General features: G+C 33.0%; 3 protein-coding genes across 4 annotated transcripts; 1 reads left to right on the plus strand and 2 right to left on the minus strand.

Annotated features, from left to right (window-relative positions):
• The first annotated feature begins 581 nt into the window (after nucleotides 1-581).
• On the plus strand, nucleotides 582-7,667 carry LOC106127189 (putative fatty acyl-CoA reductase CG8306). Its single transcript, XM_013325245.1, has 9 exons — nucleotides 582-663; nucleotides 3,777-3,979; nucleotides 4,149-4,271; nucleotides 4,605-4,790; nucleotides 5,110-5,305; nucleotides 5,539-5,737; nucleotides 5,884-6,123; nucleotides 6,298-6,555; nucleotides 7,035-7,667. Exons 2-9 carry the CDS (start codon nucleotides 3,788-3,790, stop codon nucleotides 7,195-7,197), a joined length of 1,557 nt encoding a protein of 518 aa, XP_013180699.1. The 5' UTR covers nucleotides 582-663; nucleotides 3,777-3,787; the 3' UTR covers nucleotides 7,198-7,667.
• Nucleotides 7,668-8,049: 382 nt separating this feature from the next.
• On the minus strand, nucleotides 8,050-10,960 carry LOC106127190 (macrophage mannose receptor 1-like). 2 transcript variants are annotated; one of them, XM_013325247.1, is made up of 5 exons: nucleotides 10,860-10,960; nucleotides 10,051-10,311; nucleotides 9,118-9,303; nucleotides 8,767-9,018; nucleotides 8,050-8,366 (listed from the first exon to the last, which is right to left on the minus strand). In XM_013325247.1, the coding sequence occupies exons 1-5, from the start codon at nucleotides 10,918-10,920 to the stop codon at nucleotides 8,173-8,175; spliced, it is 954 nt and encodes a 317-aa protein (XP_013180701.1). In that variant the 5' UTR covers nucleotides 10,921-10,960; the 3' UTR covers nucleotides 8,050-8,172. The 2 variants fall into 2 exon arrangements, with proteins under 2 accessions (XP_013180701.1, XP_013180700.1); XM_013325246.1 differs by having other exon boundaries at nucleotides 9,118-9,312.
• Nucleotides 10,961-11,873: 913 nt separating this feature from the next.
• On the minus strand, nucleotides 11,874-15,045 carry LOC106126976 (C-type mannose receptor 2-like). Its single transcript, XM_013324887.1, has 6 exons — nucleotides 15,016-15,045; nucleotides 14,778-14,811; nucleotides 14,351-14,617; nucleotides 13,937-14,134; nucleotides 12,948-13,199; nucleotides 11,874-12,356 (listed from the first exon to the last, which is right to left on the minus strand). The coding sequence occupies exons 1-6, from the start codon at nucleotides 15,043-15,045 to the stop codon at nucleotides 12,169-12,171; spliced, it is 969 nt and encodes a 322-aa protein (XP_013180341.1). The 3' UTR covers nucleotides 11,874-12,168.
• Between the last annotated feature and the right edge of the window lie 1,128 nt (nucleotides 15,046-16,173).

Genomic DNA, 16,173 nt, shown 5'->3' on the forward strand with positions numbered 1-16,173 from the left:
ATATTTTAGTGTAAGGTTATGTCTGTTTTCGCATTACGTACTCGTATGTTAAGTTATTTAATTACGATTGCACTGTGCCATTACGCACGGATCTAAGTTCAGGGTTGGCAATTGTTTTTTATTTTTAATTTCACAAATGATCTACTATATTTATGTCACTTATATAGTACTTTATGCCAATTTTTTAAACGGTTTAAATTGCTTTAACGAAATAACACGACATAGTTAATTTTATATTTAAATTGACTTTGACTCTCAATCTATAAAGTTACTGATATAGTTACACTAAATGCGCATTTTTAAGTCGCATTTTACAAACATATACTATAAAACAAACGTATACTGTTGACTAGACTAAATAACTTATCGACCAAGACTCACTTTGGGACGCTGCGTTAGCGCAGAAGATCGATCGATCGAGAAGAACGGTCTGTGACCACCTACTGAAATTAAAATATTTGTTAACAAATGGCAGTACAAAACTGGGTCATTAGGTAACTTGGCCAACATTGAATGTTTGTTGACAACCCTAAGCGGCTAAGCACGCAATCTTTCCCCGGCAAGTCAAGTTAGACGAGAAGCACGCTAGTCAGTCAGACAGCGTGAGTCTCGCTTGCCGAACTTTCTTGTGCTGTTGTGTTTGAAATTACTTAATATTGCGTGGTAAGTTTATGTTCAATTTAAATTTAAATTAGGAAAATAACTGACAATACTCTGAATTGTATTTGTTGTTTTTATACGACTGTAACTAACGACGTTTTATTTGTTTATATTGAATACATATGAAAAAGTATTTGATAAATATTGTCGTGATATTTTTACTTTTAGACGAATTGTTAATTTATCTGCTATCGTAGAATGAGTTTCCCTTTAGTATTTGTTATATTAAGTAATATTTTCGTTGGTTTCGTCATAAAATATCATCTAATTTTTTGTAATTTATTTAAAAAAAATTGCTCAAAACCTGTTGCTCGTAACGTTATAAAAACTAAAAATAAATAGTTAAATGGCAGTTTTTATTAGCATTTATTATATCACTATGGAAATCGAATCATCTCTGTCAAAACATAGCAACATTAAGAAAAGTTATTTTGAATTCTTAAGTTGTTAAGTTCACAAAATCTTCCTCGGAAGCCTTCATTTGATGATTTTCTTTTACTGCCTACTTAAATAAATTTATTTCTTGTTTTTAATTATTTATATTAGTGTACACTACGTTTTAGTTTTATGTAACGATAAATTACCTTATGTACTACTATAACTTTATTGCGTTTCTTTTATTTAGTAACGGTTTGTGAAATTGATCTTTTTTATTATCTAACTGTTTGTCTCGTGTTTTGTTCTATGTTATAAAACATAATAATTTAGCTTTTTTAACTATATTTCCTTCTCTTCTTACAACATTTTCAGTACTTTTACTAAAAATATTGTACATTATTATAGTTATTTGTTTTTTGTGGAATTATTCCAATGCTTTTTGTGGATATTAATCACAGATAGTCGCATGAAACAGCTAATACAAGCAAATGTGAAACAAACTAAGCATTATCTACTTCGGATATTTGTCTTTGTGTTCGTTTGTACGCAATCCTTTAAGGTATATTTATTTATTAACATTTGCTTTACATAAATATATTTTTCCGCTCTTCTTGAAACTTTGTGAAGGTGAATTATGAGATGAAACATCTACTTCTTTTAAAAAATTACTACAGACGTCTTTGAAATACTTCACAACGCACTTAAAAGCTTTTAAACTTACTTTTGCCCGGACCATTTTGTGATGATAGCGTTTTGTCACCTCCGCAAACGTTAGGTTGATAGCTAAATAATGATATATTTTGGATATGATTGAGGAATTACAAAAAAAAATTATGTTCTACATGTGTGCCAAATTTCATCAAAATCTGTTAATAAGTTCCGGAGATACCTCCAAACAAACATCCATCCATCCAAATATTCGCGTTTTTAATATTATTAGGATATTCCAAAACAAATGACCTTTAAATGGGCATCCCATTACGATTGTAATGTTCTGCATTACCGTCGAGATTATTTGTTAATAGAACTTTTTGTTTTATTACTTTGATTCTTCCTCTGTAATTATTATTCTTAGATATTCAAGGTTAAACTCGATTGAGATGCAACGTACTTAGGTCACGCGTATCATACTGGTTTTGAAGACTAACAATGCATTAAAATTTTCCTTCAATTATTGTATTTTAAAATTTTATGATTTTGAATTTTATTTTTTGAAATCTTGTAAATACGTAAGATATCTTTTCTGATCTAATTCATTAGTAATTGTTAATTTAAGCCTTAAGTAAAGTATAATAAGTTATGCAATGTTTGAAACAAAAAAACATCCGGTTGAAACGGAGCGTTAACTTTCACTGTCCGGTGCGCAAGTTCTCTATGACTTATATACAATTGTTTTCTAATAATATAGTTACGTCTCCTCTTACTTAAATATTATTGAAGTTATGTTTAGTTAAATAAGAATACTAGAAAAATTTCAAGAAATATCTTGGTTACAACAAGCCTACTTTTTAGGGTTCCGTACCTCATAGGAAAAAAAACGAAACCCTTATAGGATCAATTTGGTGTCCGTCCGTCCGTCTGTCAAGACCCTTTTTACCAGTGAAATAGACAATTTTGTAACATACAAAAATTTAAAAAAATATGAGATGATAATTGGACTGATCACAATATGTTCTGTATAAAACTAATAATTCGGATGTAGAAACCCATCTTGTTGATGTGCCTCTCAGACTAACGAAGGTAGAATAGAAACTCATAGCAATATGTAAAAAATCTTACATTACAAGAATACTAGGCATATTGAACTAAACCTCATATGTCATGTCACAACAATTTTGCGTAAGATAGTTACGAAATAAAATGCCTTATGCGGTTAGCGGAACCAGTTTGTAATAGTACGCTACTCGTATTTTTGTAATAAATCCTTGTGTTTTCTTCAAAAGGGAAATCCAAGATGCGTATAAAAGTTATATTGAATATTAGACATTAAAATTATACATTTAAGTTTAAAATACGCCCTTTAAACAATCAAAATTTGATCAAGCAATCAAATCTCAAAAGATAGTAAACCGTAACCAAGTGAGCTATATTTTTATTAAAGCTGTCACCCACGACTTCGTCCGCGCGTAATAAAAAAACTGAATAGGTAGCTTATGTGTTCTTCCAGGCTATGTTCTACATACATGCCAAATTTCATCGAGTCCCCGTTGATCCGTTCTGGAGATACCTTCAAACAAACATCCATCTATCCATCCATTCATCTAAACATTTGCATTTATAATATTAGCGAGATATAATATTAGTAAGGAAGTAAGATTAGTATGAAGTTGTTCTTTCATCGTATTTTATAAATGAAAGAACTCAAGGTCACGTGGAGTAGGTCAAAAAGTAAAATACTCGTAAAATTTGTACGAATACCCCCATTTTCCTATAACATTATATCATCACATTTCATTGCTATTGCGTAAAATACTTCGCATGTGTATTTCAGATTGCACATAACATCGACACGCGTGTTTAAGTACTCTATTTTTAGTGACCGAGTGAAACATTTCCATTACACGATTGTTATCATCATAACAGTTTACATTAAAGATAAAAACAAAACTAGACAAAACCTAATATTACATTATTAGGTCACTACTTTCTTTGGTTCCGTATAATTGGTGTTGTTTTAGAGACCTTAGGAATATCTAATGTTCAAACCCTAAATAACCTATACTATTTATCTTTCTCAGTCCGAGGCAACATGAATTCAGAAGTAAACGAATGGTATAAAGGGCGAAATGTCCTCGTCACAGGAGCGTCAGGGCTTATGGGGAAGGTTCTCATTGAGAAGATGCTATACAGCGTGCCCGATATAGGCTGTGTGTACGCACTGGTACGCTCCAAGCGAGGCAAGACACCGGAATCACGGATCGAAGATATGTGGAAACTACCGGTTTGTTAACCAATTTTTATGTTTGCTTAGTGCCATTAAATAGAAAAATAAAACCAAGAAATGTTAGTTTAAATTGCAAAAATGGGTCCAGTTAAGGGTCCAAAGTAATTTTGTCTGTGCCATTGTTTCGTAATTTTAGAGTTCGTAATTATTGAAATTTAATTTCCAGCTGTTCTCAAGGATAAGAGAAGAGAAACCACATATGATGAAGAAACTCATTCCCGTGTCTGGTGATATCATGTACGACAATTTAGGAATTGATCCTAAAGTGTTGGAACAGATTTATGATGAGGTATGTGAAATTTTTTATATTAGTATAACCTAGATTTTATATATATTCTATCAGATATTGTATGTTGTATTACTACCGTTTTTTGTATGGTTAATGAATTAACAGGTGATATTGAGGCAGTTCTAATGGTAACGTAACACCTATTGAGAAATACGAGTTAAAGTGAAAGCTGTTATAGACTTGTGGTAGCTTGTGGCCATTATTTAGGCCTCTGTGGTTAGAACTAAGGAACTTTGTTACTTATACGTAAAATGTAAAGTTGCTTACAGTATATATATTATACTATGGAGTATGGAAACATTTTATTTATTAAATTGGTGTTAAATGTTCCAGGTATCGGTGGTGTTTCACTTTGCGGCCAGCCTTCGCCTCGAGGCGCCACTAAAGGAGGGTCTGGAGATGAATACCAAGGGCACCATGAGAGTGCTGGATGTGGCCAAGAGAATTAAGAACCTGGTCTCCTTTGTACACCTTTCTACGGCTTTCTGTTACCCTGATTATAGCAGAATGGCTGAAAAGGTAACCTTATGTATAAATAAATCAGATTTCAAAAATTGTTTTTTCGATTTGAAAACTATATTTTTAATGAACGTTATTTGGTGAATCACATGACTTATTAGCGGATATAAAGAATTAACGCTTAACGAATTAGGAGTAATGCGTTGATGAAAGATCTGATTCGTCGCAATGGGTTAATTTTTAATAACAATTAATATCCCTTGGCTCCATGTACGATAAAGAAAGGATAATGTATATTTGCATTTTATAATAAGAATGAAATCTCTTCCCTCGTGTTAATCGATACCAAGTTGATAATTAATCATAAATTTTAATTCAGGTTCACGACCCACCGGCGAATCCTTACGAAGTATTGAATGCTGCTAGCTGGCTGACCGACGAGCAGGTCAACCTCCTGACGCCGTCCTTGCTGCAGGCGCATGCTAACTCGTACACATACTCCAAGAGGCTCGCAGAAACGCTTGTTAAGGAGCAATACCCTGATCTACCAGTATGCGTAGTACGACCCAGTATTGGTGAGATTTTGAACTACACATTTTCCTGATTTGATATTATGAGGGTTACACATTTTTCTATCTCCTAATCTGGACATGATAATATGATACGCTTTGATTATACACATAAATGTCTTTTCTTTAGCGTATAGAACTATAAGTTCGGCGTTGTCGTCATTATTTGGAAATGTTAAGTTTCGCCGTACTTTATAGTATAGTGTTTAAACTACATTGTTTATTTTTTAATATTACAGTAACCCCTTCATATAAGGAACCGATAGAAGGTTGGGTAGACAATTTGAATGGTCCCGTGGGGCTGATGGTGGGCGCGGGTAAGGGTGTCATCCGCTCTATGCACTGCATCGGCCACTATCATGCTGAAGTCATCCCAGTAGACATCGCTATTAATGCCATCATCGTCATTCCTTACTACATCAACTCTCTACCTGAAAAGTAAGTTTGTTACAGGGTCGCCATAGTTTTTAGTAGAATCGATATTTGATTTTTTAAATTTTGATTATTAGGAAAGGACATTTAATCCGGTCAGCTAAGGACATTTATGTTTGTTAAAAATATATAGTTGAGTGTTTTGATTCCAGAAGTCCAGAAATTCCAGTTTTCAACCTGACATCAGGTGATGATAGAGATACAACATGGAAGGAGGTACTCGACGTTGGGAAGGCGACGGTACGGAAATATCCTTTCGAAGGTCCCCTCTGGTACCCGGACGGCAACATTCGTCATAACAAGTTCATACACAACATCTGCGTCTTGTTCTTCCACATACTACCCGCTTATTTTATTGATTTCTTAATGCTTATATTTGGACAGAAAAGATTGTGAGTATTTGATAATATAAAATTTTATTGAGTTTTCAATCGGTGGCATAAATTATATGATTCCAATTCAATCCTTAAAGCTAAATTAATAATTAATTCTAATTCAATACAAATTAGATTTTCTACTAAATATTGTAAATCCTGTTGTTAACTGTGTTTATATTATGATTACAGTATGGTACGGATCCAAAATCGCATATCAGTTGGGTTGGAAGTTCTCCAATACTTCACGACTCGCGAATGGTGGTTCGACACGCACAACTTTAAAGCATTGTCCACACGCCTTAATCAGGTGGACACGAAGACCTTCCCGATGGACTTGAAAATAATCGAAGTGGAACCTTACATCGAAAGCTGCATGTTGGGAGCTAAAATGTTCTGTCTAAAGGAAAAACTGGAGAATCTTCCCAAAGCAAGACTGCAGAATAATATGTAAGTTGCATGAATATAAAATACCAGAAGTAATTAAACTGCAAATTTGAGAAACAAAACTGGTGCTCCCTGACGTATAATCTCGGAGTGTAGCAGATTTAAATTAGAATACATCGTTCATGAACTGCTTAACGGTAACCCAATATAAAAAATAAAAGTTATCTACGTCAGAAAAATCTCAATTTTCCAACGTTTCGTTTCGTTTGAACGATTCGTTTGAACATGTCAGTTGGGACTGACATGTTCACAAACGACGAGACACAACGAGAGTATGTAATTGTTCCCATAACAATATATTTGGGAAATAATTACATCTACAAGTATATTATATCATACAAGCAATCAACAAAAAAAAACAAGTAACGACAAGAAACAAAAAAAAATATTTACAATTTCTCTAAGGCCTTTAGAACCGAGCCCCGGACTCCGTCGGCTAGTTTCTAAAATTACTAAAAGCTTACAAATGTCATTTGTTTCAGACTCTACGTGCTTGATTTGTTGGTGACTGCTTTCGTGTTCTACTTGCTACCATTATACTTGTTAGCTTCATACGTCGAGCCTTTCAGAATGATACTCTCATTTGGAGGTCCTTTTGTTAGATATCTGCCACTTGTAGGTAAAGCTGTGTTTACAGAAGGTTGAGTTTTCTTAACAGTATTTTTATGTAAATAATATTGTTAGTTATATCAATATTTTGTATACTTGAAGGGACTAGTTTTTATACAATATTATTTTAAATAATAACTAGATGCTAGGTTTTACTTATAAGATATTAACACGTTAGGCGCCATGTGGGACTATATGTCCGACAAGCTAATGTTTCAATCAGGCCGTGTCGGACTATCTGTCCGACCAGACATACTTCCATTCAACACCTCGCTGTGGCTTTTTAATCGAATTGTTGTATACAGCCTGACCCGCAAGGCCCCATTCAAATGGTTTTGGAGAAAAATCAAATTTTTCTTTTTTTCGTTTTCCAAAAATCATTCTGGCAGCTAACGTGTTAAGATGGTTCTTAATGTTAAGAATTCAAATCATTGTGTAGTCATTTATGTTATATGCCTTTATATTGATTTTATATAAATAAATGAATAATAAATAACTTTGTTCTATTAAAGATGTATTATTACTGCCATCTTAGCTTCGCTCTGTTGGGAAATTGCAGCATCTCCAAATAATACAAACTATAAGTTATGAACATACATTAACGGTTACACAAAGACTTTGTTCATAAGTAACGTGTAGTATATTGAAGGTAATACATCATTGGAAAGATTACATCAAAGATAGGGAGACGCATAAAAAATCTAAGAGCAGTAATAGAAAAGTTGGGCATTTGTCAGCGCAGAATTATAAAAGTAGCCTATACGTCTGTCCCGTCAAAATCGGTACAATCCTTCCGGATTACCTAGAACAAATGTAACTTTGCGGACAGTAAGACAGATAATCATTTATAATTGGGTTTTTATCATCAACGCAAATGAAACGACAAGATATGTTTTCTTTTATATAACATACATATTGAATTATGTAACGTAATCTGTGTCTAGTGCAAAAACAAATGTACAAAAATATAAGGGTATGAGTTAAGGGAATGAAAGTAATACCCAATAAGATCTAACCGCTAAACCGATCATCCACGTAACCAAGCAACTCGTTCTCATGTTCACAGATAAAATAACATTTTGCATCACAGCTGATGCTTGTCAGTGAGCCATTGTAGTCCATAGCACCGCACTCCTTATTCTCGTTTTCATTATCTGGTTCATTTTCAGCCCATTGTTTGTATCCGCTTGTTTCTATGTATTCACCTGAAAAAATAAATTTAATAAAAATTATGAGAGTGCTTCATGAGATGGTTAAAAACAAACAGCCAATTAAATAAAAATAGGCATAAATTGGACACGAAAGTACATCTTACTAATATAATATCAATCTATAAATGCCAAAGTTTGGATGGATGGATGGATTACTAAAAGGTATCTAGAACGGCAGCATAGATCTAGATGAAATTCGGTATAAATATAGAACACTGTCTTGAAGAACACACAGGCTCGTGTATTCGCTCTTATTTTTGTCAACTACTCAACGAATATGTTTATTTTGTATAATAGTACAATGCCAAAACTAGTAGTGTTCTAATATAAACTCATGTACTTGGAACTACAGGTGCCTTTCCGGCCTTTGTAACTGTTAGGAAAAAATACTTACCTAATACAGTTTTCCAGCCCGTTTTGTCTTTCTTACTAAATCCTAAAGCGATAGAACTGCACGCATTTGGAGTAATGTCATTGGTACTGAATGCATCACCAATTAACATTGCTAAATGCTGTGCTTCGACTTCGCTATTTATTACAGCCAAGTACGAATGTTCGATGTCGCACACTAGCGCTGCTTCGGTCCAATTTGCGGGAGTCGAATGAAGCTTGTAGCAGCGGGATGTTTCATCACTATATCGGTATTCTGGTTAAGAAGACATAACACAATTAAATTTATTTTTTCTATAAAATCTAATTCAAGGAAGGCCGCAACCGCAACATTTTATTTAAAAAAAATCCTTACCTAAATCGGGTACGTTACAGTAATCATTCCATTTTATAGTAGCTTGGGTTTTCTTGCATATAAAGTTGTATTTTTTGTCACATCCATCATCGTAGAGTCTACCATTGAGAGCCATGGTCAAGCAGTGTTCGTTACCATCGCTGTTGTTAGGCTCGCCTTGAGCCCAGTTATTATAAACATCCTTTACTGAAACTCCTGTAAGTTGATATATGGTTTTTTTAATATTATAAAATGCGTCGTTTTTGATACCGTTGCACATGTAGTTTCGTTATATCTTACTAATTTAATCTAGTTTAATTTGAATCTTACTAGTATTGTAAATGCGAATGTTCAGAGAGCAGTAGAACGGATTTTGGCGAAATTTGGCATAGATGAATAAAATAGTCTGGACGAACACATCGGCTACTAATTATGTTTCTTTAATACCGCATGGACGGAGTCACGGGCGTCCGCTAGTTTAGTATAATTTAAATGTATTTGACTTTTTGTGTTCTGGCACGACTCGTTAGCTACTTAGTTAACCTAACTTAATAAGAAAACCAATGAAATAATCGGTTTATCATTGGGAAAACCTTAGGCCTTGGGCGTGAAATTAGGAGCAGGGCGGTGTGACAGGGATTATAAATATTTACAATAAAATTAATCACCATACATCATCATCATCATCATCAGCTCACTATACTTCCCCACCGAGGGGCTCGGAGCCTACCCTAAGTATAATAAATTTTATTAAATCACCGTACCTTATTATTTAATTATCTTACTTTCTACTTCTTACTTATAAATGTGAATGTTTAGATGGATGGATGTTTGTACGAATGTACCTCCAAAATGGCTCAATGGATCTCGATGAAATTTGGTATGGATGTAGAATTTTGGTGGTGGTATAGCTGCTAGTATCGATCAAATTCATTAATTTTAGAATTAACTTACCATCTACAGTTGCATAGACTTCCTTGGCCACTAAATCCGAAACTCCAATGTATATAACATTAAATGAATGAGTTTCATTCCAGTAATTAGTAATCGATTCAACCTCGTATTGGTCCTCAGGATAGAACAGAGTCGCTCCTTCCAATTCACACATCTTCCTTGCTTCTTTCCATGTTCTACTTATAGTATGGATCTTATAAAAACTGCGATTATCTTCTATAAATTTATAATCTTCCCGGAAGAAATTTCCACTTATCTGACCTTAAAATATCAGTAAGATAAAGGTGAGAATAGATTTTAATTCTTAAAAAGTTTTAATAATCTCCTTCTTCCACTCTCTCCACTCTTTTCGAGAAGTAAGCTCCGTTGGAATTGGAAAAGCTTTTCGGGCGAAGCTTTTAAGATTATGTTTATATTTTTAAGTTTAAAGCTTAGCTTCAAATAGACAGAACAGTTTTATGTTTAAATGAATTATAAGTAATTATTAATCATGTATATATTTTACAATATCATCATATAAAAACTCTTTCTCTCTCTCAAGGTGCCTCCCCATTTAATGGAGGTTGGCAGTCAGCTCAGTGAACTTTCGCCGATCTTGTGCCAAGCGAAATAAATGTTTCACGCTGGTAACATTCACATAACACGTATAAAAGCGCGTATTAAAAAGTAGTAATCAATGTATGCAAAAGGCCATATTAATTCAATTCTTAGATGTAATTACATACTTTGTTCCTTCTGTGGAAATGATTTGACACAGAAAACAAATCATGTATCCACTTAACAATCGATATTTTATTAAAAATACTTACTGAATATATTTGTTATTGTAAAACAAAATAAAAATACCACTACACATTTAAAACTTGTCATGTTTAAGAATACGACTACCTAATAAAAATATGTAGAAATACTGACAAGAATAAATGTTGTCTATGCATATGTGTTTTATATCGTGCATAAAAACTGGATTGGCAGGATATATGTATGTACGAGATGGTCATGGTTATATGACTATTGAACTATAAGAATCTTGTTTAAAGGTCACGTATCTTCGTTCATTATTATCTTTAAATACTAAATATACAAAAAAAAAAAACAAAAAAAAATGTTCAAGTCGATTTCAAGATTTTGTTAACCTGTTTTACTAAATTCTTTTTATATTATTATTTATATTTATTTAATTTTCTTACAGTAATTGTATGATAATGGACAGATGATTAATTTCATCTATATATATAAAAGAAAGTCGTGTTAGTTACACTATTTATAACCCACGAACGGCTTTACCGATATGGCTGAAAATTGATGTGGAGGTAGCTTAGAGCCAGGAGACTGACATAGGATACTATTTATTCATATTTTTTTAGAATTTCTGACTTGAAGAGCTGCTTTCTATTTAACTTACTAATATTATAAATGCGAATGGATGTGATGTGGATGTATGGATGGGTGTTTGAAGATATCTCTAAAATGGCTGAACGGATCTCGATTAAATTTGGCATACGTATAGAAAAATGTCTGAATGTGTGTTCTACATAGGCTACACTAATTAAGTTTTTTATATATCCACACGGACGGAGTCGCGGGCGTCAACTAGTAATATAATAAAATTAAAACCACGTTTTTCGTAGGTATATATTTAATCTTACTTCTTATTCTCTTACTAATATTATAAATGCGAAAATTTAAACGGATGGGAACCTGGAACGACTGCATAGATGTAGCATATGGTCTGGAATAACACATAGACTACTTATTTCACTTTTTTTTCTAATCATGCGCTGACGTCATTAGTTAATAATAATACTAAACTTGGCTGACAACAAAAAAAATATTTTTATAAAATAAAATTGTTAAAAACATTTTGGTAGTTAGATTTTTTTTTAAACTTTTTACTTTGGTAATAATCACTCCTAACTTAATAGGCTCCGAGCCACTTGGTGGGGACGTATAGAGAGCTAATGATGAATAATCTATGAAAGCACTAACACACATACTTTCGCTCCATATAAAACACTCTCATACTAAATTTTATTAAACTATCTAAAAATAATATAGAGACATTTGTAGAATAATAGACAAAGAAACAATAAAATTGTTAGTGCTTTCATTTGGTTGTCAATTCTTCCCCGTCTTTCCACCGATTTCGTCGATGTCTCTTTCGCAAATGAAATAGCAATCTTGAGTTTCGCAGCTAATGTCATTGAATTCACCGTTGTAGAACATGCCGCCGCAATACTCTTTCTCTCCGCCGTCGGGCTGGTAGTAGTTCCAGACAGAGTAGCCTGCCTGTTCCAATGTCTCCCCTGGAATATAGACAATCACTTTTAATAATACTATTGTCAACTTAAGGAATAACATTTATAGTGTTTGGTTAACAGTGGTAGACGCCAGCAAAATAACATCTGTTGTACGAATTGTCGGCTCGTCCGGTGCAATACCACGACCACAGGGAAGGATGGGAAGTGGAAGTAGATTTGAAGGCGGCGGGGACGTGTAGGAAGAGAGGAAATATTCTCATTTTGGGACACAATGCATCTACAATTGTCGATGTTTACGGACAGCGGTCGCTTCTCTTTTTTGGCGAATACAGGTGGCCGCTTACTCGTATGTGTATAATGATTTCCTGTGCCGAACCTAACTTAAACAAATCTAACCTTAACAGCTTGGTCTAAAGTTATCCATTTTTTTTTCTTACGAGGATTATAAATTGGTCAAGCTTTTTAAATTAATAGGCAGTTGTATTTTTAAAAGGACAAGTTGTAAACCAACGGACAAGTCCATCATTATTACGCCTACCTTCTTACACATACCCTCTGTCTTTAGTGTGTCAAACTCTTTTCACCTTGACATTAGAAGTGCATCTAGTTTTAGCATGATTTCGAATGATAACTCACCTTTGAGGGTTACCCAGTCTTCAATTGTTTCATCGAAGCGATATCCCAGATGGACTGCACCACTTAAATAATATCCATCGTAATTCTTTGGATTATCATTAGTTATTTTCGATAAATGATCAGCTTCCTGTTTACTGTTAGGAATCGCCAAATAGGCCTGTTCTGCTTCACAAATTTTCTCCGCATCCCTCCAAGATTTGGGTTGTGTGTGAAACTTATAGCATTTATTCATTTCCTTATTGAATTTATAACCTGAAAAAATTATGTAAACATCGTATTTCTTACTAACATTATAAATGCGAATGTTTGGATGGATGTTTGTTTGAAGGTATCTCCGGAACGGCTCAACGGATTTTGATGAAATTTGGCACACTTATAGAACATAGTCAGGAAGAACACATAGGCTAATTAAGTTTGTAATTAATTCTGCGCGGGAGGAGTCGCAGTCGATAGCTAGTATATATATATTTTAAGTCTGCAACATATAAGCCTTACTTACATTTTATAATGTATTAACATCATCACGAACACAACTCGTGTTTTCCTTATTACGTTAATAAGACTATTGCGTACTATTGGGATTACGTAATATATTTAATGTGATGTATTGAGATGTGGTGTGATGCTTTGTGATATAATGTGACTTGATGATTGGTTCGCATCATGAACTTTTTGAAAACCAGTTGTTATTTGCAGACAATTTCAGACGACTATAGATCACAGACCGTTGAAACAAACCAAAATCTTAGTTTAATTCAAAATGTGTATCATGTGTCTTTTTAAATTATGTCTGTCTGATGACTGACCACTGTCATGTATGAGATTTTGGAAGTCACCAATCAGTGCCATTAATTTGCCTACACTTTTGGGATCCTAGTATATCTTTGTGAATTATTTTCGTTTTGTACACAACCAAAGTCAACACTAACTTAGGGGTGGCTACGAGCCTCACAGTGGGGACGTATAGTGAGGTGATGATGGATACTAACCCAAAAATGGAGATTTGCATTCGGCATTCCATTCCCTAAAAGATTGCATCGTTTTCTTACAAATGTAGGGTAACCATGTGTTGCATTTGCTATCCTGGTAGATGCCAAGTTTGTTCATAACTACGCAATCGTCTTCGGCTGTAGCGTCGTTTGGTTCTCCGGCCATCCAGTTACTGAATACATCTCTTATTGGCACGCCTATATATTGAGAAGTTGGAAGATTTGTTAAATAAGTTAATTGAATAAATACATAAACGTAAAGAATCTACACATTTTTTATGTTTAAAAATAATAAACGACCAATTAAATAATTGTATAATATAAAAAAATAATAGAAAACAGAACTGTTTAGAAATAGCACGACGTAATTTAAGTTAGAACTTACTATTTTTTTGAAACAAAAAAAAATCTTACCATCAACAGTTAAAAAAACACCTTTGGTTTGTGTTGCGGAAATACCTATATGAATTAAATCAATGTTAGGGTTCGTTTTATTAATATGGCATATGACCTCGTCTAATTCAATATTGTTATCAGGATAAAACAACTTCGCTCCTTCCAAATCACACTTTTCCTTTGCGTTCCACCATGTCTTCGCTTTAGTATGTACTTTATAAAAACTATTCGCACAATTTAAATAAACGTAATCACTTCGAAAGAACTTTAATTCAGGCTGGCCATCTAAAAAAAGATTAAATTAAAAGAAAATTTTAAATGATTAAAAAAAAGTTAACTATAATTTAATTTTATTTAATAATTAATTTTATCACTTACATGTTGAAACATATAAACTTTTTATTATAAAGATGAAACAGAAAATATGTTTATAAATCATATTTACCGCAGAACCGTTTACAACGAATAATAGACTTAGACTGAGAAAAGGATAAGACTTTTGATGCAAATATATTGTTTACTCATTTGTTTAAATTTCTATAACTACAGCTTATTTCAACTCAAGTCCTTAACTTAAGATAAACATAAGTAATTTTTGTGACAGGACTCAAGTTAAATTTCTGTAATCATAACTAGAAAAGTCGAATGATTCTGATTATAAAATATTTTCCGTTTTTTTTTACTCCTCTGGTATAACAGGTTTTTGGAGTCATCATAATTGTGGGTTTTCACTCTGTTACGTTAACATCTTGTTATTCCTCTCATTCTTTTGAGGAAACAGAGATAACAATATGTTTTCGTACAGCTGTTTAGGCAGTGGAGAAAATCATAATGTTGGGTTTTATTCAAAGCTTGGTCATCGACTACGTTTAGCCTCTTTGCATTATTGTTATTCATACTTTGACGTATTCCTGTTAGTTAATAAGAGTCTCGTGCCCGTGGCCTCGTCCCTATGCGTTGGAAGAACAGAGAGGTTTAGTGGGTATGCCTCCGTTATGGAGGAGAATCCCACATAACTACCGCGTCCCCCCCGGGGCGCGGAGTATGAATAAAGCATTCCTCTCTGGAAAAAAAGGTAATAAGAGTCTATTTGCTATTATTTCGATGAATTATTATGCATTATGCTAAACTGAATCGTTCTTTATTATCATGTTTTTAGCTTTATTCAAAATAAATGAAAAATTGCAACATCAAATATTCATTTATCAATGTATCAAACCTCGTTTTTTCAATTTTTTTTAAAATGTGAAATAGCACTGCTTATGGAAGACATTTTTATTTAGCTTAATTAAAGTTCTTGTTGAAAATTATTTCCCTACGGCGTATGCAACGTAGTTAGTTGTGACTAATTACTAGGTAGTCAGCGCATTCGGTGTTTTATAATTCTTTCCGTTTGAAGTTCCTTCGCTGATTACACAGACGTTGTAAACTAGGGATTTCATGTTATCACAGATATAGAAATCAACCAGAATTAAGTTATGACTCTTCTAAGGTCACTGAATAGTTCCAGTTTTCTGTGACAAATTTCGAGACCATTCATTCCTGCAATATTATTAAAAAGGATACAAATTCTTCGTTTGACATTTTAATATTATAACTATTAAATTAAATATTTAATGAAGACAGAACATTTTTTTTAAATCTTTATTTTATTAGTTTTTTATTTTATTTTATTTATTAAAACTGTTACGGTTATTCAATAAATATGTATGATATAAATACATAAGTTGTTTTACCTATAAATTAAATAAATATATATATATATATATATATATTTGAAATGTTTAATTACATACATATTATTACGTTAAGTTTAAAATTATTTTTATTTGGAAATTGAC

Source organism: Papilio xuthus, unplaced genomic scaffold (genome assembly GCF_000836235.2).
Source record: "Papilio xuthus unplaced genomic scaffold, Pxut_1.1 DF824888.1, whole genome shotgun sequence".
NCBI lineage: Eukaryota > Metazoa > Arthropoda > Insecta > Lepidoptera > Papilionidae > Papilio > Papilio xuthus.

Coding starts and splice junctions, on each gene's coding strand:
- LOC106127189 (XM_013325245.1), top strand. CDS start 3,788: ATGAATTCAGAAGTAAACGAATGGTATAAAGGGCGAAATGTCCTCGTC. Junction 4,272..4,604: donor TGGAACAGATTTATGATGAG/GTATGTGAAATT, acceptor TAAATGTTCCAG/GTATCGGTGGTGTTTCACTT. Junction 5,306..5,538: donor CGTAGTACGACCCAGTATTG/GTGAGATTTTGA, acceptor TTAATATTACAG/TAACCCCTTCATATAAGGAA.
- LOC106127190 (XM_013325246.1), bottom strand. CDS start 10,920: ATGACAAGTTTTAAATGTGTAGTGGTATTTTTATTTTGTTTTACAATA. Junction 9,313..10,050: donor AGTCTATGCAACTGTAGATG/GTAAGTTAATTC, acceptor ATCAACTTACAG/GAGTTTCAGTAAAGGATGTT. Junction 8,367..8,766: donor GGGCTGGAAAACTGTATTAG/GTAAGTATTTTT, acceptor TTATTTTTTCAG/GTGAATACATAGAAACAAGC.
- LOC106126976 (XM_013324887.1), bottom strand. CDS start 15,045: ATGACTCCAAAAACCTGTTATACCAGAGGA. Junction 14,135..14,350: donor TGTTTTTTTAACTGTTGATG/GTAAGATTTTTT, acceptor CTCAATATATAG/GCGTGCCAATAAGAGATGTA. Junction 12,357..12,947: donor AGACTGGGTAACCCTCAAAG/GTGAGTTATCAT, acceptor TCTATATTCCAG/GGGAGACATTGGAACAGGCA.